This window comes from Chionomys nivalis, chromosome 1 (assembly GCF_950005125.1).
Source record: "Chionomys nivalis chromosome 1, mChiNiv1.1, whole genome shotgun sequence".
NCBI classification, from domain to species: Eukaryota; Metazoa; Chordata; class Mammalia; order Rodentia; family Cricetidae; genus Chionomys; species Chionomys nivalis.
The window spans coordinates 132,732,266-132,753,192 of record NC_080086.1 but is presented as its reverse complement, the minus strand read 5'-3'; the positions used below and the strand labels follow the sequence as shown (position 1 = coordinate 132,753,192).

General features: G+C 48.0%; 1 protein-coding gene across 1 annotated transcript in view; it reads right to left on the bottom strand.

Annotated features, from left to right (window-relative positions):
- Positions 1 to 800: 800 nt before the first annotated feature.
- Positions 801 to 20,927, bottom strand: part of Galnt14 (polypeptide N-acetylgalactosaminyltransferase 14) — a 221,904-nt gene continuing 201,777 nt past the window's right edge. The window contains exons 10-15 of the mRNA XM_057771323.1: positions 19,507 to 19,633; positions 17,160 to 17,252; positions 12,956 to 13,039; positions 12,335 to 12,479; positions 3,368 to 3,487; positions 801 to 1,765 (exon numbers count right to left, since the gene is read on the bottom strand). Of these exons, the coding sequence (XP_057627306.1) occupies positions 1,607 to 1,765; positions 3,368 to 3,487; positions 12,335 to 12,479; positions 12,956 to 13,039; positions 17,160 to 17,252; positions 19,507 to 19,633 (728 nt within the window). The 3' untranslated portion in view covers positions 801 to 1,606. The remainder of the gene's footprint in view (positions 1,766 to 3,367; positions 3,488 to 12,334; positions 12,480 to 12,955; positions 13,040 to 17,159; positions 17,253 to 19,506; positions 19,634 to 20,927) is intronic.

The following is a 20,927-nucleotide window of genomic DNA, read 5'->3' as shown; positions in this document are numbered from 1 at the left end:
ATGATGATAATGGACTAAACCTTTGAAACGGTAAGCCAGCCCAATTAAATGTCTCCTTTTAGAGCTGCCATGGTCGTGTTGTCTCTTCACAGCAAGAGAACTCCTAACTAAGACAGCTACTCTAACCAATCCCAGAAGACACCAGAAAATGGCTTTATTACAGCAGAAAATTCCTATAGCTAAGGGCTATTGGCTACAAGGCTCTTTATGGACAGACACTCTATGACCATGCTTTAAACAAGCAGAGGCATCAGACTTAGCCAAAAAGATTGAACTTCTTGAGAGATCTACCGAATCAGAATTGCTACAGTAACCTAGAAGCTTCTAGAGGCAGTGCCTCTCATCTGGTCCAAAAGTGGACCAAAAGAACGAAGGGCCTTGTGTGTGTATGCATGTGTATTACATGTCTGTGTGCACAGGTTGGCGTGTGTGTGTGTCTACATATGTAAATGGAGATTAAAAGTCAATCTTGGATGTTTTTCCTCAAGTACTGTCCATCATGTTTTGTTTTGTTTTATTTTGTTGGTGGTGTTATTGTTTTGAGACAGGGCTTTTCACTGCCTGGAACTTGCCCTGTAGACTAGACTGATTCACACGATACTGCCTCTCTAGTTCTGGGATTTTAGGAGTGTACTACATCTTTTCTTTTTCTTTTCTTTTCTTTTCCTTTCTTTTTTTTTTTTTTTTACATTATAAGAGTGTACTCATCTTTTTTTTTTTTTTTTACAAGTTTAAGGTTGAAACTCATGTATTCAGGTTAAACACTTTACAAAATATGCCCATCTTCCAGCTCTGAAGTGTCTTAAAAATGATAATATTCATTTGTTTGTATGTGGTACTAGGAGTGTGGGCCTACATGTAGATGAATGTGTGTGTATGTGTGCGTGTGCATGTGTGTGTGTACAGGTCAGAAGACAATTCGTAAGAATCAGTTCTCTCCTTCTACCACACGGGCCCGAGAGATCATAAGTAAGTTATCAGGCTCGATGTCAAGTCCCTTTCCCCACTGAGCCATCTTGCCAGTCCCCTAAAGTGTCTGATAACTGATTGGTGGTAACCTAGGATAAGGTCCCAAGGTTCCCATCTTCCTGGCTTCTTTATCCATTCTTCCACAAAGATGCCCCACCCTAATTCAATGGGGAGCTCAGCTCAGGTCCTGAGCTAGCTGAAAAAGCAGTATGAGTTACTGAAGACAACTTCAAATATTAACTTTATTTGTCCTGAAAACTATCGCCATTCCTCATCTTGCCATGTAGTTCTGGTACAGCAACAAGGAGTTCTTCTTTCTGGCCTCCATAAGGTGCCTTGTTTTGTAAGAAAGGGTACAGCAAACACTTCCCATAAGGTCTCCATCTCCAGGTTCCATTCAGAATGGCCAGGATGGACTGTCACAATATTGCACACATGTGGGTGTTGCTGAGCCCTGCTGGTTTGTCACCTGTCCCTCCATCTTCCCTGAGTCAGTTGCTCCTGTCCTGGGGGTCTTTGTTCTACCTCCAGTCAAGGGCACCTGGTGCAGACATGGGGTGTTCACAGCCTGGGTTCCAGTTTATTTTGGTTCAGGGAAGCACCATCCCTGATCCGCAGCTGGATCTGCCTAGGGTCCTCATGAGCTCACAATGTCCCAGTGCTGGCTCATGAGCGATGACTCACAAGGGTTAACGACGACCTCTTTGCCATCCTCGGTGCTGTCTCCGAACATGTCTGTGTCCAGGCAGAGGTGGGATGCTATATGCTCGATGCGAGCACCTGTCTTCATCCATTGCTGAGGAGACAGAGGGGAGAAAAGGATAAGCTCATGTTCCCCGGATAAAGCCATGGGTTCTATGGATAATATAAATTACTCGGGAGTTATCAGACAGGAGACACCACATGTGGTCAGCCAGGGATATGATTTCACGGTCTCACGAAGGAAGAAAAGTGCCATTAATTATTCTGCTATGCAGCAGGGTTTTTATTTTTTTTTACTACATTTAAACTTGTATTATTTACTTATTTGTGTGTGTGTAGGCCAGAATACAACTTGTCAGAGCTGCCTTTTTCTTTCCATTGCCTGTATCTCCAGAAATTAAACTCAGATGGGCAGGCCTGGTTGCAAGTACCTTTAACCCACTGAGCCAGCGCTCCAGTTCTAGTCTTTGAAAAATGGGATTTAAAATGTCAAAAGATACATCAGTGTTTGCTAGGAAAACTCATCAGAAGGCAATACTTTTCCAAGGAACAGAATAGAGAATGTGAACTGAGTTAGACACAGGAGCAGAAAAAAATGTCCATGTTCCATGTCTTTCTTTAGGAAGAAGTTAGAGGAGAAGGAGCACATGGGGCAGATGGAGCAGTGAAGATGACAGCAGGGTCTTCTTCAAAGTCTGTGCCAAGAGCCCACAAGAAGAGATTCTCAGGCAGTGTCCCTTGACTCTGTCATATGGGATAAGGACAGAGGGATGGATTCATACCCGACTAGACACTGAGTTCTGGACTTCATAGAGACCATTGCAATGCTGGCTCCCCACAGTTCCTTTGGGTTACATCAGCCCCCTTTTGGAGAAGAGAGTGGGAACTCTCAGACACAGTGACCTACCATGTGCCACACTCAGCCACAGAATGAGCTCTTGAATCTCAGGATCCATATCTGGGCAGGACACTGAGCACATTCCTAGTACACAGCGCTAAAGGAGCAGCATGTATCTCAGACACAGCTGACAAAGCCCAAAGTGCCGACTCACCAGTTTACACCTATGGCCCTGGCTCTTGGCTAAGAGTCCAGGTAGGTGACACAGCAGCAACAGGAACATACAAAGTGAGCAGGCCTGGTAAGATTAGCTAAAGTCTGCAGACTTGCAGGCATTCACTGAGCAGTGGGACCAGCATAGCCTCTACTACTGACACCCTTGAGGGAGTCCTACCCCTGAATCTGACTGGGAGGCTTCTTACTTATTAACCCTTCCTCTTTCAATATATCCTCTCTTCTCCCTACTAGAGAGGACTTACACCCACCCCAGTCACATTACAGTGTCTGGAACACTTCCAACCCACCCTACCATAGTCACATTATGGAGGCTAGATCACCCCCCAATCCCACCCACCCCAGTCACATACAGAAGCTGGACCACTCCCAATCCCACCCACCCCAGTTACATACAGAGGCTAGACCACTCCCAATCCCACCTATCCCAGTCACATTAAGGAGGCTGGACCACTCCCAATCCCACCCACCCCAGTCACATACGGAGGCTGGACCACTCCCAATCCCACCCACCCCAGTCACTTTACAGAGGCTGGACCACTCCCAATCCCACCCACCCCAGTCACTTTACAGAGGCTGGGCCACTCCCAATCCCACCCACCCCAGGGCTGGCTGAGCACTTACCTGCCTTTCATCCCCATTCTTGCACAGAACAAGAACCACGGGGGCGCCGGGGAACAGGGTGACAACAGAGAGGCACAACTCTTCCTGGATGATCTGCTGGGTATATGTGAAAGCCCACACCTGAGGAGACCAGGGAGACTTACTCAGGCATGGGACAGCCACCAACTATGGAGAACCACCATGCCTATGGGTGATGGCCCATACAGCTGGATAACAAGTTCCATGGAGCCCAGGAAGTAATGATCATGAACAAGGTCACCTGGTAGGGTGCTACTCAAAGGACGAAGGCTGCCATGAAGTCCCTGTCCCCACACCCCATGTTGGGTCCTGAGCCAGGGACATGCAGGTGAATGCCGGAAGCTGCAGAACAATTCTGACTCTGGGCAGCAGGCTGAACAACACCTTAGCCGAGCCATATGATCTCCAGTGTCTGCTTGGAGACAATGTCTCCATGGGAGCCTGTGGCTGACATTTAACACTTCAGACAGCTGCCTGACAGGCCCCGATGTCTTTAGCGTGTCCCCTCTTCTTTGAAAGGAATTCCAAGTCAGTGCCTCAAGGACATGAGAGCTATGATGAGGGGCAGATGGAAGGGTAAAAGGAAAGGAAACACTCAGGGGAGGCAATGGAGACAAGGAAAAGAAGCGAGTTATGAAAGATGATGCTGTTTGAGAGAGTGTGCACAGTCTGACAAGTCAAAGGATTCTGCCCTTCAACCCCTGCAGGGGGAGAAGGTAGAGAAAGCAGATCAGCAAGCTAGAGATCTGATGGACTAGGGAAAGGGGCCGGGGGGGGGGGGCGCTCATTCTGTGAGGTCACTGGAAGACACCAAAGTGTCAGATTGTTTCACAAGCCCAGGTACCCTCTAGTTCCCATGTTGGGAGACAGTAAGCCCTAGTGTAACTGCTGCCAGGGCCTGCATCTTTTCTCCATTACATCCCCGTGCATGAAGCGCATTCCATCTTTGGACTAGGTCACTCATGAGCTCCTTTTTGCCCAGTGCCAATGAAGAACAGACAGCTTGTAGCAATAGGGCCAACTGTTCCTGAAGAGTGTCACCTGTATTCATACTCATTTCAACCCCCGTAACGTATTAGGGGTCTGAAGAAGACAGACCCTGACATACTCATGTGGCGCTATCTGTAACATTTTATGGGAGTTGAGACAAGAATATGATTCCAGGACATACATAGCATTAGCTTCTCAGCTGTCTACTACCTTCTCTTCCCTCCTCTAGTCTGTATATTTGAGCACAGATGTTCCCTAAATGGCCCTCTCTAGATATGCATATTAGTGACTTTATCCACTTGAGAGGCCAAAGCCAGGCATGAAATTCACATGGGTCTTGAGCCTGGGCTGGGGCACTGGGCAAATGACTCTGGTGCCCTAGGCATCAGGAGTGTGATCTAGAATGGTAACCTGCATTTGGGGCTGAGACTCTCTCTCCTTGTGGGAAGGATAAAGGCCCAAGGGCTGTGTCCAAGGGCAGAGATGCAGGGAGCCATTCGTGGGCCTACAGGACAACTGGCCTGAAGTCTGTCAGATTTTACCCTCCCCTGAAAATAGGCTTAAGGCAGTGATGGAAAAATGAGTTAGTCTCTTCTGTTATTTCTCTGTAGCCCATTGGGAAGCACAAATTAACATTTCAAAAATAAATCCTGTCATTATCATACGCTCGCCACAATACATGGCATTATATTGTTTCTGTTAAAAGCATTAAGGGATTAAACATAGAAACTTAAAACACACCCCAGTTTCTAAAAGCACACCTTGTCAGTCTTTTCTTTTTAACACCCAAAGGGCCTAAAAGTAGCAGGGATGAGCTCTCTTGACATCTGAGACTCTATATTCAGAAATGCCTCTTGAGAAGAGATGCACCAGAGCACACCTGGGCCGGAGTCTAAGAAAAGCCACTCTAAGGGTCTGCAAAAGGGAACTGTGAACAGGAAATTATCACAAAGTCCTTATACAAGGAGATTAGAGAGACGGCTGTGGTTAAAAGTGGTGATTGCTGCTCCTAAACACATGCATGCACACACACACACGCACACACGTGCTCGCACACACACAGGCACACACACATCCCGGCACATGCACAGACACATACACAGCACAGGTGTACACACACACGTACACATACTCCTTACACAAGTGCACTTTCTGGGGTTTTCCTAATATTTAATCTCCCATCTGTAAGCAGAAAGAAGAGGAATGGGAAGCAGCGGGCAGGAGCAGGTGGGTAGGAGGAGCTAAAGCAAAGAGTCCATGTCCCATTCTGTTTCCCCCACACTTCCCGGAAGAACTCATGATGAACAGGTTTGTTCAATGAATCCCAAGTCAAAATGTACCCTAAGAAGGTAGTCACTGAGGGCAGGGCTGGAGTTTTAGCTAAGTGATAGCATGTATACCTAGTAAGCAAGGCCAAGTTCAGTGCCCAGCTCCAGAAAACAGAGCATCAAATGGAAGGACGATAGCAGGAGTACTCAGCCAGATCTGTCCTCCATTAAGGATTGTAGGACCCTCTATTGATGGCTCCTTCAGAGCCTGGCAGAACTGCTGCTCATGATGGATGTCCCTCTCTACCCCCAGGGAAGGTAACCCAAGGACCCGCCTAAGGGTTGGTGTGAATGGCTTTGGCTCTCTATGGGGATGGGCTGAGGAGAGAGGTTTGCCTCTGGTCCTTGGGACACTGTATTCAGAGGACACCCCCCCCTCATGGCTGGAACGGAGTGCCTGATGGCACAGAAGAGTAGTCTTCTCTCCCAGGCAAATGTCCCACGGCTGCAGCTGGGAAAGCTGGGAAGCAAAGGGATCATAGTGGTCCCTGGTCTGGCCTGGGACTTACTGTTTTGAGCTGGAGAGAAAATTAGGGAGGAAAGATTTTCCTAAGATGTACCAAGAACCAAGAGAGGGGGGTGAGAGCGATTCCAGGCAGAGGTGCTGACCTTGGAACGTCCCAGGGCCCCATCCCCAGACAGACAGGAAAACATGAACCTAGAACCAGGAGACTTTACTCTCTACCCCACTGAAGAAACATATGGCGGAGTCTGGAGACACTTCTGTATTACTGAGACTGAGTTCTATGGGCGTTTAGTGAGGGCGCAAGGACACTGCTAAATATCCTGAAGCCACAGGACAGTTCCCACAGCAAAGAATGATCCGCTGCTAAGGACAATCATGCCGAAGCTACCTGGAGATAGTCTGCAGGCCTACACCTAAACTCTAAAGATCACTCGTAAGGACAATCATGCCGAAGCTACCTGGAGACAGTCTCTGCAAACCAACACCTAAACTCTTAGATATCGTTAGTATACTTGTGCCTGGTTAGTATACTTGTGCCTGGCTCACCCAATCTGTCAAGTGGGGGGTGATAACAGGCACAGCCCATTTGAGAGGCTATTGCAAGGAGTAAACAAGATCATGCCTGCTGAGCACTCAGCCAAGATCCTGGCCCTGGCTGTGTGTACTAGTGCCAAGACTGGTGTGCCCTCGCGTGAAGGAATGTTGGGTGAGGTGCGACCAGGAAAGGTGACCAGGTCGTTAGTAAGCAGGAGCTAATGCCCTTTACTGGTGATGGTGAGTTCTGTGTTTCTAAGTGTCTTCTGTCAAGTGACTGTTACACAACTGAGAAGACACAGAGGGCACAAGACAGTGTTGCTGGTCTCGTTGAGGTTATAGCCTTTCAAGGGCGTGGCTGGGTTGAGCCCCCTCATGCTCATGGTCTATTAACTTGGGTACAGTTTCATGAAAGTGAGGACCGAAGCGGTTGATGGTTACTCTGAGCATTACTGGGAGCAGATACTGGGCTCGCTCTGCATGTGAGCTCTCCTCAGATGAGAAGGACCCAAGTAGAGGACATCAGGGCCACCAGATGTCCTCTGTAGACCACATAGGAAAACCTATCAGGCCATGGACACACCTTTGAAGGGCTCCTTTCAGACACATGCCTGGAGCAAATTAGCCAGGTCCAATGAAGCCTTGAATTCAGTACAAGACCTTTAAGGGATGAGTCATGGGGGTCAGCATCGGGTGTTTACAACAGCAAAAATGGCTGACAGGCCATGTTGGGGTCACTCTCTTCCTTGTCTGCCCAGGCACAAACCTCATCTTAGAGATGGCTCCCAGCCCAGAGGCATCAGGGTGACCCAGCAGATCCCTAGATGTGTATTTTTCTTGATCAGGATCGTCGCTGGCCTCATGCTTGAGGTCATCCCTTTGTTTCCATCCTGTCTTCTCCTACATGGCTGGAATAGCTTATATGCGGGATTAAAGCCCCATACCCACTTTGCTTTGTTGTACCAAAGGGTTGAGCTCTGGGCAATTACCATTGCTGGGATCCCTGCTCACTGGCTTAATAACTTTGTAAACTCTTGTTAATATGTGTATATTCAGAGTAGTGATTTCCATTTAGCAAAGACTTGATTACTGATTGTGATGGTGACGCCAATGACTGAGAGCAAGACAAGAAAGGTATGTCCCTTTTAGACTCTCCTTCGGGAACTCTCCCAGAGACAGGCTGGCATGGCTCTTTGGAGGGGCTATTCCCAGGCTGTGATGAGGTAGTCTGGGGAAGAAGGGGCAGGAGACAATGGGCTGGCAGCTTGTTCAGAGGTAGACTTGAGATCTCTACCCTGGAGGTGTTCGTGTCCCTGCTGATCTGTGGAGCCCTTTCAATCACATCTGTCCTTGGGGTTCCCAGCTGCTGCCTTCTGATCCACAAACTGGGAGCCTAAACCACTCCTGGCTGGGCGGGGGAAGAATATATCACAAGTTGTCTTATGTCTCCCCTACTTTAGTTTGGAATAGAAACCAGAGTGGAACATGTCTTCTTTCTACCTTCCATGAATATTTTTTTTCCAAAGAATTCAGTGAAGTTAAGAGGAAAAGTATTAGCCCAGAGACTCTGGGGCTTCACAGGTTTTTGAATGCATGATATATGCCTCTCAGATTACCCCAGGGCATCACAAGTTTTTGGATGCATGGTGTATGCCTCTTGGATCACCCTAGGGCATCAGTTTGCCAGCACCTTTGAAACATTTGAATTCAGCATTTTGCTACCAAGGATGACAAGCCAGCGAGTAGAAAGGTGAGGCAGGGTATGGAATGGATGGGCTTGTGTGGAGGACAAACAATTATTAGAACTACTGGATTAAATAGCCTTCATGCTGGGCATGTAGCATGGTTGGAGAGCCATAAGACTCTGGGGTTTGAGTGCCAGCCCTGTCAACAAAAACAAACCAAACTAAATCAAAGGACTATCTTTCGAGCACAAGGACATCCCAGTCCTTGTGTTGCCTACTTGGTGAGTGAATGTTATCTAGAGACAGAATTTGGACCTCCTTATCCCTCTCTTCATAATGCAGGGCTCTAGAACACCCACCCAATGGCTCCAACCTGATCTCAGGATCTGTGTTGAGCCAATGCCTGAGTTTATCCTCTCAGGGTAGGCTGTGTTTCTAGTATATATACCTAGGCTTTCAGAGGAACGTGATTATACTTGAGTATGAAAGCTTAGACTTCATCATGTAGGATGGAGCCATAAATGGGAAGAAAATGGAGCCAGGAAAAAACAGTAAGCCAGGATAGCATATGTCTCTAGAGTATGGTGTGACATTGGTGGGACACAGGCCCCTAGTCACACTCTTGCCCCCGACTCTCATAAATGTTAGGGAGGACATTGCTCTCTATTGACTCTGGACCTTCTTACAGAGGCATGACCTTTGCTTTTGGATTTGTCACTGGAAATTGGCTATAATGAAGATCCTCTTGCCAGCTTTCTCCTGTCAAGATGGAACTGGTTAACTGTTTTAATATTTATAACCCTGAAGAGGAATGTCATAGACAGGTGTCTTCTCCTATGATTCAACAACCAATAAAGCTCTGGAACCATGACTCGGCTGTAACAAGCACTGGAGTTGGTGTGGGGGAAGGTCATCACTAGTATGCGACAATAGTCAATCTCTGGGACCCTTGGTGGCATCAGTTGTGAAGCAGGGTTAGGAGAAATATCTACTTCATCTGGCTCTTGTATCACTCCCTTGCTATGGATGCTCAATGACTGAAGAGGTGGATGCAGGAAGAGATGCTAAAAGAGTCCAAGGGTAGGTATAGACCCTCTGGACAGGCTGAGTCAAGAATGGCAGTAAAGATGAAGATAGGAAGGGACAGAACTGTGTTAAGAGGAAAAGATCCCCCAAGTGCTTGACGTTTGTAGACAACAATGGAGATTTATGGGGAATGAGGAAGAGGATCCTAAGAAGAGGAAAGATGGCAAGTCAGTCCTACAAAAACACAACAGCTGCTCACTGTGTTCCTCTCAAGGAGATGATGCTAGCTGAAAAGCTCATGGATTTCCTTCTGAGTACCTGAAAGTGAAGCTCAATCCTGCAGCTGGGCTGTGTACCCTTGGAGAATGAACTGTGTCTAATTCTGAATGAGCCCACCTTGTCTCCCCAGCAGGTAATGTAGTACCCAAGAAGCTACAAGTCCAGTCTGCTGAGGTTAACTGAATTACTTTCTATCTCCTGATAATCTAGTACCTGAAAGTCACAGAAATCAGCCATTATCTCAAAGTAAAGCTGAGTGGCAGCCTACCACTGCCTCAAGGAGAGAGCACTGTGTACCTACAGACCTTTCCTACATGGCTCCAAGTGCCTGCCACTGTGTGCCTTCCTCTTACCTCAGGAAGGTCAGCTGAAAGGGCAGCTGGGATGGGCCATTCTCTTCCAGGTAAACATGACCTTGCTACCTCTCCTAGGACTGGGTATTAAAGAACCCTCTCTGAGGCTCAGATAGTTGGTGGCCTTCTCTCCTACCTCCTTATACAACCAAAGTTGGCAAATTCCAGAAAGGCTCCGTTCAGCTGGGGATAGACCAAGCGAATCCTGTCCCGGGGAAGGGGCCAGACAACATTCTGACTGATGGAATTCCCGTGAGCCACACCCACACTCAGAATCACAGAGATGCGTCACCTATTCACAATGCTTTACAAAGTGTCACTAGAGCAAAGTGTGTCACTGTCACCCAGGCAGCCACACCTAAAGTAAAATTGACACCCCCATTTCCTTTCCTTTCTAGTCTAACCTAACTCCCACACCACCTCCTCTGCCCCATTGGAGTAGAGGCTGCTTCTGGCAAAGTCATTTTAAGCCACAGCCAGGTCTGAGAGTGTAGATTCTTGTGAACAACAGAGAGCCACTGAAGGCGGTGCTGGAGTTTGGGGCAATGGTTTAGAGACCACACACTAAGCGGAGATGAGGGACAGAGCAGGAGGAACACCTAGGCTGTGGCCATAATCTAACTTAAAGGTTCTCAACAGGGACTTTAAAAAAAATTACCTTGCTCCCAAAGTCAGCAGAGCCGGTCTTGGGGAAATGGAGCTATCAGGAATAAAGGAGGGTGGGCATGAGAACACAGTGAGCTGCAGACACTGGGTTCTATAGGAGGAAGAGGATCAAGGCTCTTATGAGATTTGGAACCACAGCACAAGGGCAAAGGGTGCCAAGGGCAGAGACTTGTGCATTGCAGGTGTCCTGGGTGCTCATGGCCAGCTGTAGAGTTAAACCACAGAGGAGTTTGACTCAGTTACTCTGTTTGAGCCACAGTCTGATAGAAGTTCTTTAACTGTGAACCGTCCGTTCCCGGAGCCCTCTACTGGGACCTGACAGAGGTCTCACTAATAAGGACAAAATTCAACTTCCTCGGGAAGACAGACAGTAATCCAGCTCTTGCTTCTCTCCAATCTCAGCCTCCACTCGCCCTCACTCCATCCTGTGGCCTCAGTTTCCCTAACTCCTATCCTTATATTTCCCACCAGGTTGTAGTATGTGCTGTATTTCCTGGGTCACCCTCTCTTCCCTTCCTGGCCTTGTCTGTTTCTACTTCTGTCTCAAACACAGACCATTTTCGAGTCCTCAGGAACAACTTTGCAATGCTCCTACAGACTTGGAAGCCACATCTCTGTCTCTATAGCATCAGTGACAAACGCTCAGGGCACAGGTTAGATCACAGTGGCTGCTCACATGTTCCCTCCCGCAGCCCAGCCTTGCCCTTCTACATCTTCAGAGTTAACAACGTCTGCTGAGGGAATAAATGGTGCATGAAGGCACAGAATTTGTGAATCGATAACCAGGAGCCGCTCAAAGCTGAAAATGTGTGTAATAACTCCAAGAGTTTACAGAGGGAAAAAAAGAGTGGGCTGAGAACTTCAGCAAACACACAAAGGTGGGGAGAGGAGTTAGGCAAGAACCCTGACAGAAGGAGGAGAAGGCAGAGATCCTGTGGAATCACACGACAGAGAGGGTAGTAGGGTGATGGCTGTGCTTGGCCAAGTGCTACCAAGGCTGAGACAGGCGGTAAATTTGTCAGTGACCTTGAAAAGAGCAGGCCTTGCTTCAGAAGGGGGAAACGGGCAGAACATGCGGCTTGGACAGGGTGTGCTCTGTTGACAAGAAAGCAAGTAACAAGGAAAGCTTCCTGGGAAAGGGCCTCAAACAATCCACAGACATAGGGAAAGCAGGTGCTCTGGGAGAAAGCAGAGGATGGCAGTGGTGTAGCCAAATCTAAATTGATGGCCTGGAAGACACTTGTGAGACTCACCAGGTGGGCATCTTGTCTCAAAGTCTAGCAGCAGGCTTCTTTTCCTCTTTGCAGGTCTTATAGCTGGTGTGACTTTCCCTGTCTGACCCATCCCATGTCTACTGCTTGTAGGTAGGAGACAGCTGCCAGTCTCTGAGTTCCTGTTAAATGACTGGACCATTTCCTAAGGGCAGATGACACTTGGAAGCCATCTTTCAAAGAAATTCCATGTATTTGGTCACCAAGTAGAGAAAAGCCAGTGGTCAAGAAAGAAGTGTCCTTCTGTCCCATTCTGGACCCCTGGCATCGGGCCAAAGTAGGGACCTAAGCTAATCTGGATATCTCTACTCCCATGGCATGTAGATCTATCACCCCAACCAGTCACTCTACCTGAGACTTTGCTTCTTCTCCTTTGACCTTGGTGCAGGGGCTTAGCCTGAGGTGTGGAGACTCTTGGTTTTTCTGCTTTTGAGACTCTAGGCACTTCTGCCTCTGCCGGATATTGCCCTTCTGGATGGAGGAGTCTGAGGGTACCCTGTAGGGAAGCCACAGGGACAGATGAGAACGCACTGCTTTTGACATTAATGCTGCTAACTGCTAGAGAGATTAGGGGTGTGTTTTGAGAGGGCAGAGCCATTGTCCCTGGAGCTGTCAAAGGTCAGCACCGCTCAGAGGAGGGAAGAATACTGTGGGTGTGATGCAGCAAGGGACCTTCAGCAGCCACACAGCAGATGGATGTCTAGGATGGAGTCTATGTCACCAATCCTATGCTCTTAGCACAGCCCAGCGTACCACCCCCAGTGACTGAGAAATTCTGCTATCACCTAAGTTCAGTCTCTCACGCTACTAAGTTCAACACAATTCTCTGGTTCAGACTGACTGGTCTGCTCAGTCATCCACAGACTTAAAAACTCTCCTCCAGTCGGCCATAGGTCATGTCTCTCCCAGGCCAGGCCGGACAACGGCCTCTTCTCGTAGCTAGCTAGCTCTGGTTCCAGCAGATAGGTATACCTGAGTTCTGGGTAGACGTTCTCCAGGTACCACTTGAAGGTCTGGCAGTGTAGATTCTTCCTTAGGTTCAGCCTGTTCTCAATGCTGGAATGATGAGGTCAGAGGGTGGGACACGGAGACAAAACACAGCCGTCAGAGGCAATAATCACCATAGTGTCCCCACCACCACCACCAGCGGCACGCTCTACAGCCACACATCTCTGGAGGGGGCTGAGTCAATGAACCAAGCAGAGATATCTCCAGCTCCAGACAGTCCTATGAAAGCACGCAGCTTTGTCTCTTGATGATGTAGTAATGACAGCAAAGACTTGTGCTGTTCTTTGAAAATGGAATTGGGGGTCTTTGGTGTCTTCATTAAAAGCCAAACTTCAAGAACACTGAATGTGTCATTAATAATTCACTGCTGGGACTCTGGATCCACCCCCACTCCCGGTCCTTTTGTGGTTGGAATACCCTTCCCGATTGCCCCAGTCCCAGAAAATCCCCTTCTCTGGATGGTCTTGGGGTCTCATAACACATTTGTTTATCCAATAGTCACTGAATATCCCTACATGACAGGCATTACATTCAGTGTTAGATATGAACAGTTCGGAAGAGTAGTACAAGGTAGTGATTCAAGTACCATAGTCCACCTGACCCTGAAGACAGGGCACAAAGTCACCTTGGAGGTGTATTCTTGTTTGATGAGTACCATGGTCCTCAAGAGCCTATTGATGCTGGAATGTGGAAGGAAGTAGAGCCATAGAGAAGTCAAAGGGTGGGTGAGGCAGGGGTCCTGCTATAGATGGGGTGGATAAAGCAGAGATCAGTGCTGTGAACAAGTCAGAAAGTTCTGCTACAGGAGCAACACTGGCCATGTGGTCTTAAAACAGAAGTGCCCGTGAATGGGGGAAGTGAGTCCATGGAGCTCCACAGGAGGCACTGCTGAAGGGTGTCAGCTCTATCTCAAGGGCTCTGGGACGGACTTATGGGCCTTGTGCAGAGCATGACTTAGGGATGCTTTAAGGAAATCTTGCCACTGCTTCTGGAGTGGGCCAGCTGGAGCAGAAGTGGGGACAGAGGTCAGGTAGAAGGTGACTGTACAGTCCTGGGGATCATTATACTCTTTTTAGTGAATTGGGTGGGAATGGAGATTGTCAATCCTCTACTCTTAAGACCGAAGTACTAGTCAAACCTTGTCCTCAATTACAAGCCAATGACAGTAGCCTTGCCTCCTGCCCAACCCCCTTCCTCCCAACCCTTTCTCTCTCCAAGACTTCACTCAAACTATTTTTCTTTCTCTTTCTCCCAGTTTCCCTCCTTTTTGTGCTGGGACTCAAACCCAGGGCCTCCTGCACCTCTAGCCAACTGCTCTACCACTGAGTTTCAGCCCCAGCCTCGAGACTTCTTAAAGCACATAGCACACTCCCTCACCAGACCTCTCAGCTTCTCAGGGAAAAGAAAAGCATGCTTTTAGCATGCTTGATGTGCTGTGTGCAGAAAGAGCCTGAGTTCTTGGGCTTTTAATGAAGCAGCAGCATCAGGACATGGTGATCACTCAAACAAGTCAAGGACAGGGAACTACGGTGATATCCAGACTTGCGACTTGACGCACATGGTGTAAGAAAGACTGTGGGGTTGGATGGGGACTACATGGTGAGGGACAGATTCAGGAACAAACTTACTGAGGTTAGCTTAGGACTTGTTCCACTGGAGATGTCTGGGAGACACCAAGGCAGAAGTGGCCATTTGATACTCGGGCATAAGAAATTGCAGCCCAGAGGAAAGGTTGCGGTTAGAGACACTGCGGTGAATAGATGTGGCAATGTCACTGGAAGAATGTATAGTTAATAAAAAAAAAAAACAATTTAGGACAGAGCCTCAGAAGAAGACCAGGGGTGGGAAGAAGAAACTAAGCACAGAGTTGGGATGGAAGACATAGGATTCAGGAGCAGCAGAAAGAAGCCCAGGAGCCAGGGGTACTCCAGAAGGGAGGGTGTTGGGCTAAGCCTGGTGTAAATAGCCACAGGGTTCAGAGGAGGCACCACTGCACCGTGATGCTTGGTCCTGGGCAGGCAGAAGACAGGCAAGAGGTGGTGAGCAATGCTGTCGTAAAGGTAGCTATCACTGTGTGTTTTCTTTGACCACCTCCCTTTCAGTCAAGGAGTAGATGCAAACATGAAAGGGGAAGTAAACCGAGGTTGTAGAGAGAGGAGGTGCCTGGATATGGGCATGCCCTCCCCCCCCCCCTCGCTGCAGGGCTGGACACTCTACTAATTTGAAAGCCAAGCAAATGAGTCCTCTGGAGAATGAGTTAAGGCAGCAGAGGTTTTGGAGATCTGCAGGAAATTCTACTGTCAGGTTAGTTTGGGAACTGCTCGGTGGAAACTTGTTCCTCAAAAAAGGACCCTCCACCAACAAAGCAGCATCACGTGGGAACTTATTAGAAACACGGACCGCAGGAATCAGATTCGATGTTCTAACACGCTCCCTGGGAGATCTGTACGCTCATTAAAATTTGAGGGGCTCTGCACAGCAAGCTGGAGGAGATGAGTGCAGACTGTGGGAATGTGATAAGTGTTGATTTATGAATAAATGCATCCATTCATAAACCCTGTATCAGTAAGTCAGACCTCCTCTGGAAGCACACCTGTCCACAGAGACAAAGGAGATCGAGAAGGATGGTACAGTTGTGGCCAGGCTAATGGGTCGATCTGTCTTGGGAAATCAATATTGTCTATTTCATCCATAAACTAGATGTCATCCGTGCAAGAGGAAGAAAGGAGGTGATGGGTTCAGGGGTGGGAAGGGAGTGAAGAAGGTTTAATAAAAGCAGTGGGTTTGAGCTGGTTAGGAAAGAGCAGGGCCAGAAGGGATCATGTGACTTTGCTGACAACACGGCCATGAAGTCCCATCAAGTTGGAAATTCTGAAATTCCAAAAGACTGTCCAGAAGCCTTGCACAGGGGGAGGAAGAGATATAAAAGCATTGTGTGCGTGTATGTGTGTGTGCATGTGTGTGTTCATGTGTGTAGGGGAAGGTGTTACTAGGTGGACAACAGAGCAAAAGACTGGAAGACCAAGTTGGGCAGTGGTGGTGCACACCTTTAATTCCAACACTTGGGAGGCAGAGGCAGGCAGATCTTGGTGAGTTTGAGGCCAGCCTTGTCTACAGAGCGAGTTCCAGGACAGCCAGGCTTCTCACACAGAGAAACCCCAACTTGGAAGAAAAACAAAACAAACAAAAGATTGGGGGTCCAAACTCCCTGAGGTCTTGCCTTTAAGTAGAGCAGAAGGAATCCCACATGGGCGGGGAGATGATAAAGGAGTGAGGCTGATGGGACCCAGAGTTGTGACGTGGACAAGATGCAATGCCTCAGGGGAGGTGAAGTGAGCAAACTGGAGAGTGGGCCTGGATTGTGATGGCGGAGGTACAAATCACTTTGGCTGGCTCCGATCTAGTCCTCTGGTGCAGGGATGAACCCAACCCTAGAGGTTTAGGCTTCAAAAGACCACCTGCTCAATGGCTTTCTATGATGAATGTGACAAGTATAACAAAATGCCATGGTGGCCCCGTCTCCTCCCCAAGGAACACAGATAACTGAGGGAAGCTGCGAGTTTTTTCTTCCTTCAGCCAGCTTGGGGCTGGGAAGTGCAAGGTCATATGGTTTGGGAATCAGTGTGTTGTGGGCCTTCGCGGGTGATCTGTGCTCTCTACATAAACCTCAGTCTCCTTACCTGTCAATCAGAGCTAGGCAACTGCATCTCTCAGAGCTTAGGGAAGAAGAGTAAAGAGATTCTGCATGGAGCAGTGTACCTAGCGTTTAATAAACGTTCCTTCTTCCCCTCTTGTCTTCGCCTACGAAGCTTGACTGTTGCTGAAGAAGATATGTGAGCATGTAGTAAGGAAGGGTTGGAGTTTAAGCTTGGAAGAACAAAGAAGTTGAGGAAGGAATTTCAACCTAGAGGGACCAGTAGCCAACTTTACCTATCTGTCTACCCAGCAAGACTATGCTCAGCTCCCTCTACTGGAGTGGTCCGGGAGGAGTCACAGGATAGCTGGCAAACACCCTGCATACCCAGAACAGTGTAGAGCATAAAGGGACCTGAAATCAGAATGGCCATAGCTCTAGGCATGGAGGAGGCTCCAGAGTCAGGTAAGGTGATAAGTCCCTGAGGTGAAGTCCCTCTCACTTCTCAACCCTCATCCGTCAGTGCACACTTACTTCCCGAAAGGTCTCTCCAGGGCGAAAGGTCGGGCTGCATAGTAGTACTGTTTGTATTCATCCATCCACACTTCAGCTGTCCGCTTGGTGTTCCTAGGGCAATAAAGAGTCTCAAGAGGGAGCACATCTGGGAATCACCTGTGGACGTTCCCAGGTGAAATAAACACAAAGTTGACAGCAGCCACCAGGACAGAGGTGTTTACATTGCTATTTTTAGAATACGGAGCATAGGCAAGTGTCCCTATCTCTACAGGTATTCCCAAGACGTAGGACTTTAGTAGTACCAACAGCCTTTCCCCCAAAAGATACAGATCAGGAAAAAAAAAATCACACCAGAAACTGAACTTTGGTGACTCTCAAGAAAGCAGAAAAGGGCCAGGAAAAGTAGGTATATCATTTGCTGCCTGTCAATCTGAGTAAAAGGTGGGGCTTGTAAGGGCCAGCTAACCTCTGGGTCTGCTTGGTTAATGAGCTCTTGCTCCAAGGTATTTTACTTTCCCACAGGGGACATGTTGAGGTCTCAGCTCCCCAAAAGTAAGGTCAGTGCACACACGGGCCAAGCAATGGTCACACGTAAGAGATTAGCAATCAAGCTATCTCTTTCAGCACTTTGCCTGTAGGCTTGAGTCTGACCCTAAGCATAACCGTAGAAGGAGGAGAGGCAGAAGAGGGAATGTTTGTCAGGGTCCCAGGAAGATCCCTGAAGTCAAGAGAAGAGAGATAAAAAACTAACAAGGGCTGGTGGGTCTGGGCAGCTGACGCACACGGGAGAAAGGGAGCACGGGTCTAAGGAATAGCGACTTGCTTCTCGAGGTTCTTAGGTCTACTTTAGAGCACAGACATTTGATAGAGGAGCATGGCAAACCCTTCTGAGCTGGGTTCTGAAAGGAGAGTTAAACACACGCAACTAAGAGTTAAAATTGCCTGGCTAGCCCCTGTGAGTGGCTTCACTATCCGAAAACTGGAAACTGCTTTACAAACACCATGCTTCTTTTCTCTAAACAGAATGGCACACCCACCACTGCCCTGCAAGGATGCTTCCTGGCCAAAGCCCAATCTCAAATAGGAAAAGCATCTGACGACCCAGGATCCTGCTTTCCAGGCCAGTGCCCGTCCAGCGGTCTCTGATTCCTGCACAGTCATACCCCTGTGCCACATGCCAGATATCCCTGGCTACCTTTACAGTTTCAAAACCTGAAATCAAAGGTGGATGGCTCAGCCTTTGTTTCCTTGATGCTCCCTAGCCTGCCACCTTCTCTCCCTTCTCCATCCTCTCCTCACCCACCCTGCTTTGCAAGATGCAGAACTTGACCACTGTTCAAACCCAGGCCTCCTGAGCTAGCTATGTTGGGATATGATACACGCCCATTCACATGGGTGATAAATCATGAAAGAATACCATAAATAAGTAAATCAAAAATCAAAGGATGGGAAGCTTCCTCCCCAACGCAAATGGACCAAAGAACAGGAAAGGAAAGGGGACTGATTAGGGAGATGAGTGAAGCACCTGGATGTCAAGAGACAAGAAGATCAAAGAAAAATATTTTTAAGAGAGTCAGGGGCTAGAAAGAGGACTCGGCAGTTAAGTGGGCACTGTTCTCGCAAAGGACTCAAATTTGATTGGTTCTCAGCAACCACATTAGGTGGTGGGCAAACTGCCTGCGACTTCAGCTCTCCTCTGGCCACAAAAGGCAGCTCCATCCACATGTGCCCCTCCCCTTCTCTGTGCATATACATATAATTGCTTTTAAATCCTAAGAAAAATAGACATACGGGAATGTTTGAACAAGAGAAAACTGAAGAGAAATATTGAGAAGATGTAGGAGGGAAAAGGAGAAAGGAGGAGGGACAAGCAAGGAGTCACTGACTTCTGTATCTGTAGAATAGGGGTGTTGATTGAGAGGAGAAGCCCTGAGCTGGATTATAAGGATGTCCCTCTGGATTCTTCTAGTGGAGCACGTACAATGCTGCTCTCTCCAGTGTTTCCCATCTCTTGTTTCTTCCCAGGGATGGCTCCCTGAGCGACCCAGCTATTTCCCCTCCCCTTCCCAAGCGCCTAGAGGCAAATCCCTGCAGGATGGACCTAACCAGGGACTTCAATTACTTAAGTTCTAGGGAATGAGGTAGGTGTGGGTGGGCTTGGTGGGGTTTCTCAAGTCTTGGAGATACCCTACGGGAGCCTTGACTCTAATGCCAATTGCTCAGGCAGAGTTCAAGTTGTAGGCGTGCAACTCCTGTATCATCCAGGGCGCTCAGGCTGCCTGGCAGAGCTCAGACTCCATTGCAAATCCTTGGTCTCTCTCGCCTTGCTACCGCCCATACACATTAGGCCAGGGCCCGCACTTACTTTATGTATGTGTTGGCGTTTCCATCAGGGAAAATATATGGATGCTTTTTCCTGAAGACGTGCCCCACCCGGCTGCAGGGGATGATCTCCAGGCTGCCTCCACACATCCACACTCGGAAGGAGATTTCTGCAAGACATCCATATTTATCCGATTACTTGCCAGTCTTTCTATACTGGATTTAAAGTACTGGGCCTGAGGCTTCACGGGCATCTAAAAACAAATCTTACAGTTAGGCTGTGTGTTCCACTGTTTGGGAGCACATCTAATTTCCAGTCCAATACCATGAAGACTGGACCTGGAATTGCCCAATAGACAGCATGGAGATGTGGGGTACCCTAGTGGGGTGATCGGGAGATAATGAAAGGCTTGCTTTGGGATATGGCACAGGACAAAGCCTTCGGTGTGGAAAATCAGTCACAGTCACCCTCTGTGATCACACATAGGACAAAGACGGAGGACGAGACTGGTGAGGTGGCTTAGCCTGAAGACCTGAGTTAAGTCTACAGAACCAACGTGATACATCTAACTCTTCCTGTTTGCTGCTGAGTGGTGGAAGATGAAATGGAGTCTGGAAAGGCTGTGGTTAGTGAGGTTTTCTGTTGGAGCTACTCAGACTAGGTAGGCTCCAGGTCAGATTTTTGACTCAATGATAGCCCCCGGGAATCAGGCAGATGGTAGCAGCAGGGAGAAAGGGACAGAAGAATACTTCTTCACTGCCATTGTTTGAAACTGCCTGTGTGAGGTGACACTGAAAAGCATCTCTTTTTATTGCTTTTATTGAGCTCTACATTTTTTCTCTTCTCCCCTCCCTGCCTCTCCCCTCCCCTTCAACCTTCTCCCATGGTCCCCATGCTCCCAATTTACTCAGGAGATCTTGCCTTTTTGTACTTCCCATGTGGATTAGATCCATGTATGTCTCTCTTTGTTGTCTAGGTTCTCTGGGATTGTGATTTTTAGGCTGGTTTTTCTTGCTTTATATTTAAAAACCACTTATGAGTGAGTACATATAATTGTCTTTCTGGATCTGGGTTACCTCACTCAATATTATGTTTTCTAGATCCATCCATTTGCCTGAAAATTTCAAGATGTCGTTTTTTTTTTTGTTTTGTTTTGTTTTGATTGTTTTGTTTTTGTTTTTGTTTTTTGGGGGATTTTTTCGACACAGGGTTTCTCTGTAGCTTTTTGGTTCCTGTCCTGGAACTAGCTCTTGTAGACCAGGCTGGCCTCGAACTCTCAGAGATTCTCCTGCCTCTGCCTCCCGAGTGCTGGGATTAAAGGCGTGCACCACCACCGCCCGGCCAAGATGTCGTTTTTTTCTGCTGTGTAGTACTCCATTGTGTAAATGTACCCATTTTCCTTATCCATTCTTCAGTCAAGGGGCATTTAGGTTGTTTCCAGGTTCTGGCTATGACAAACAATG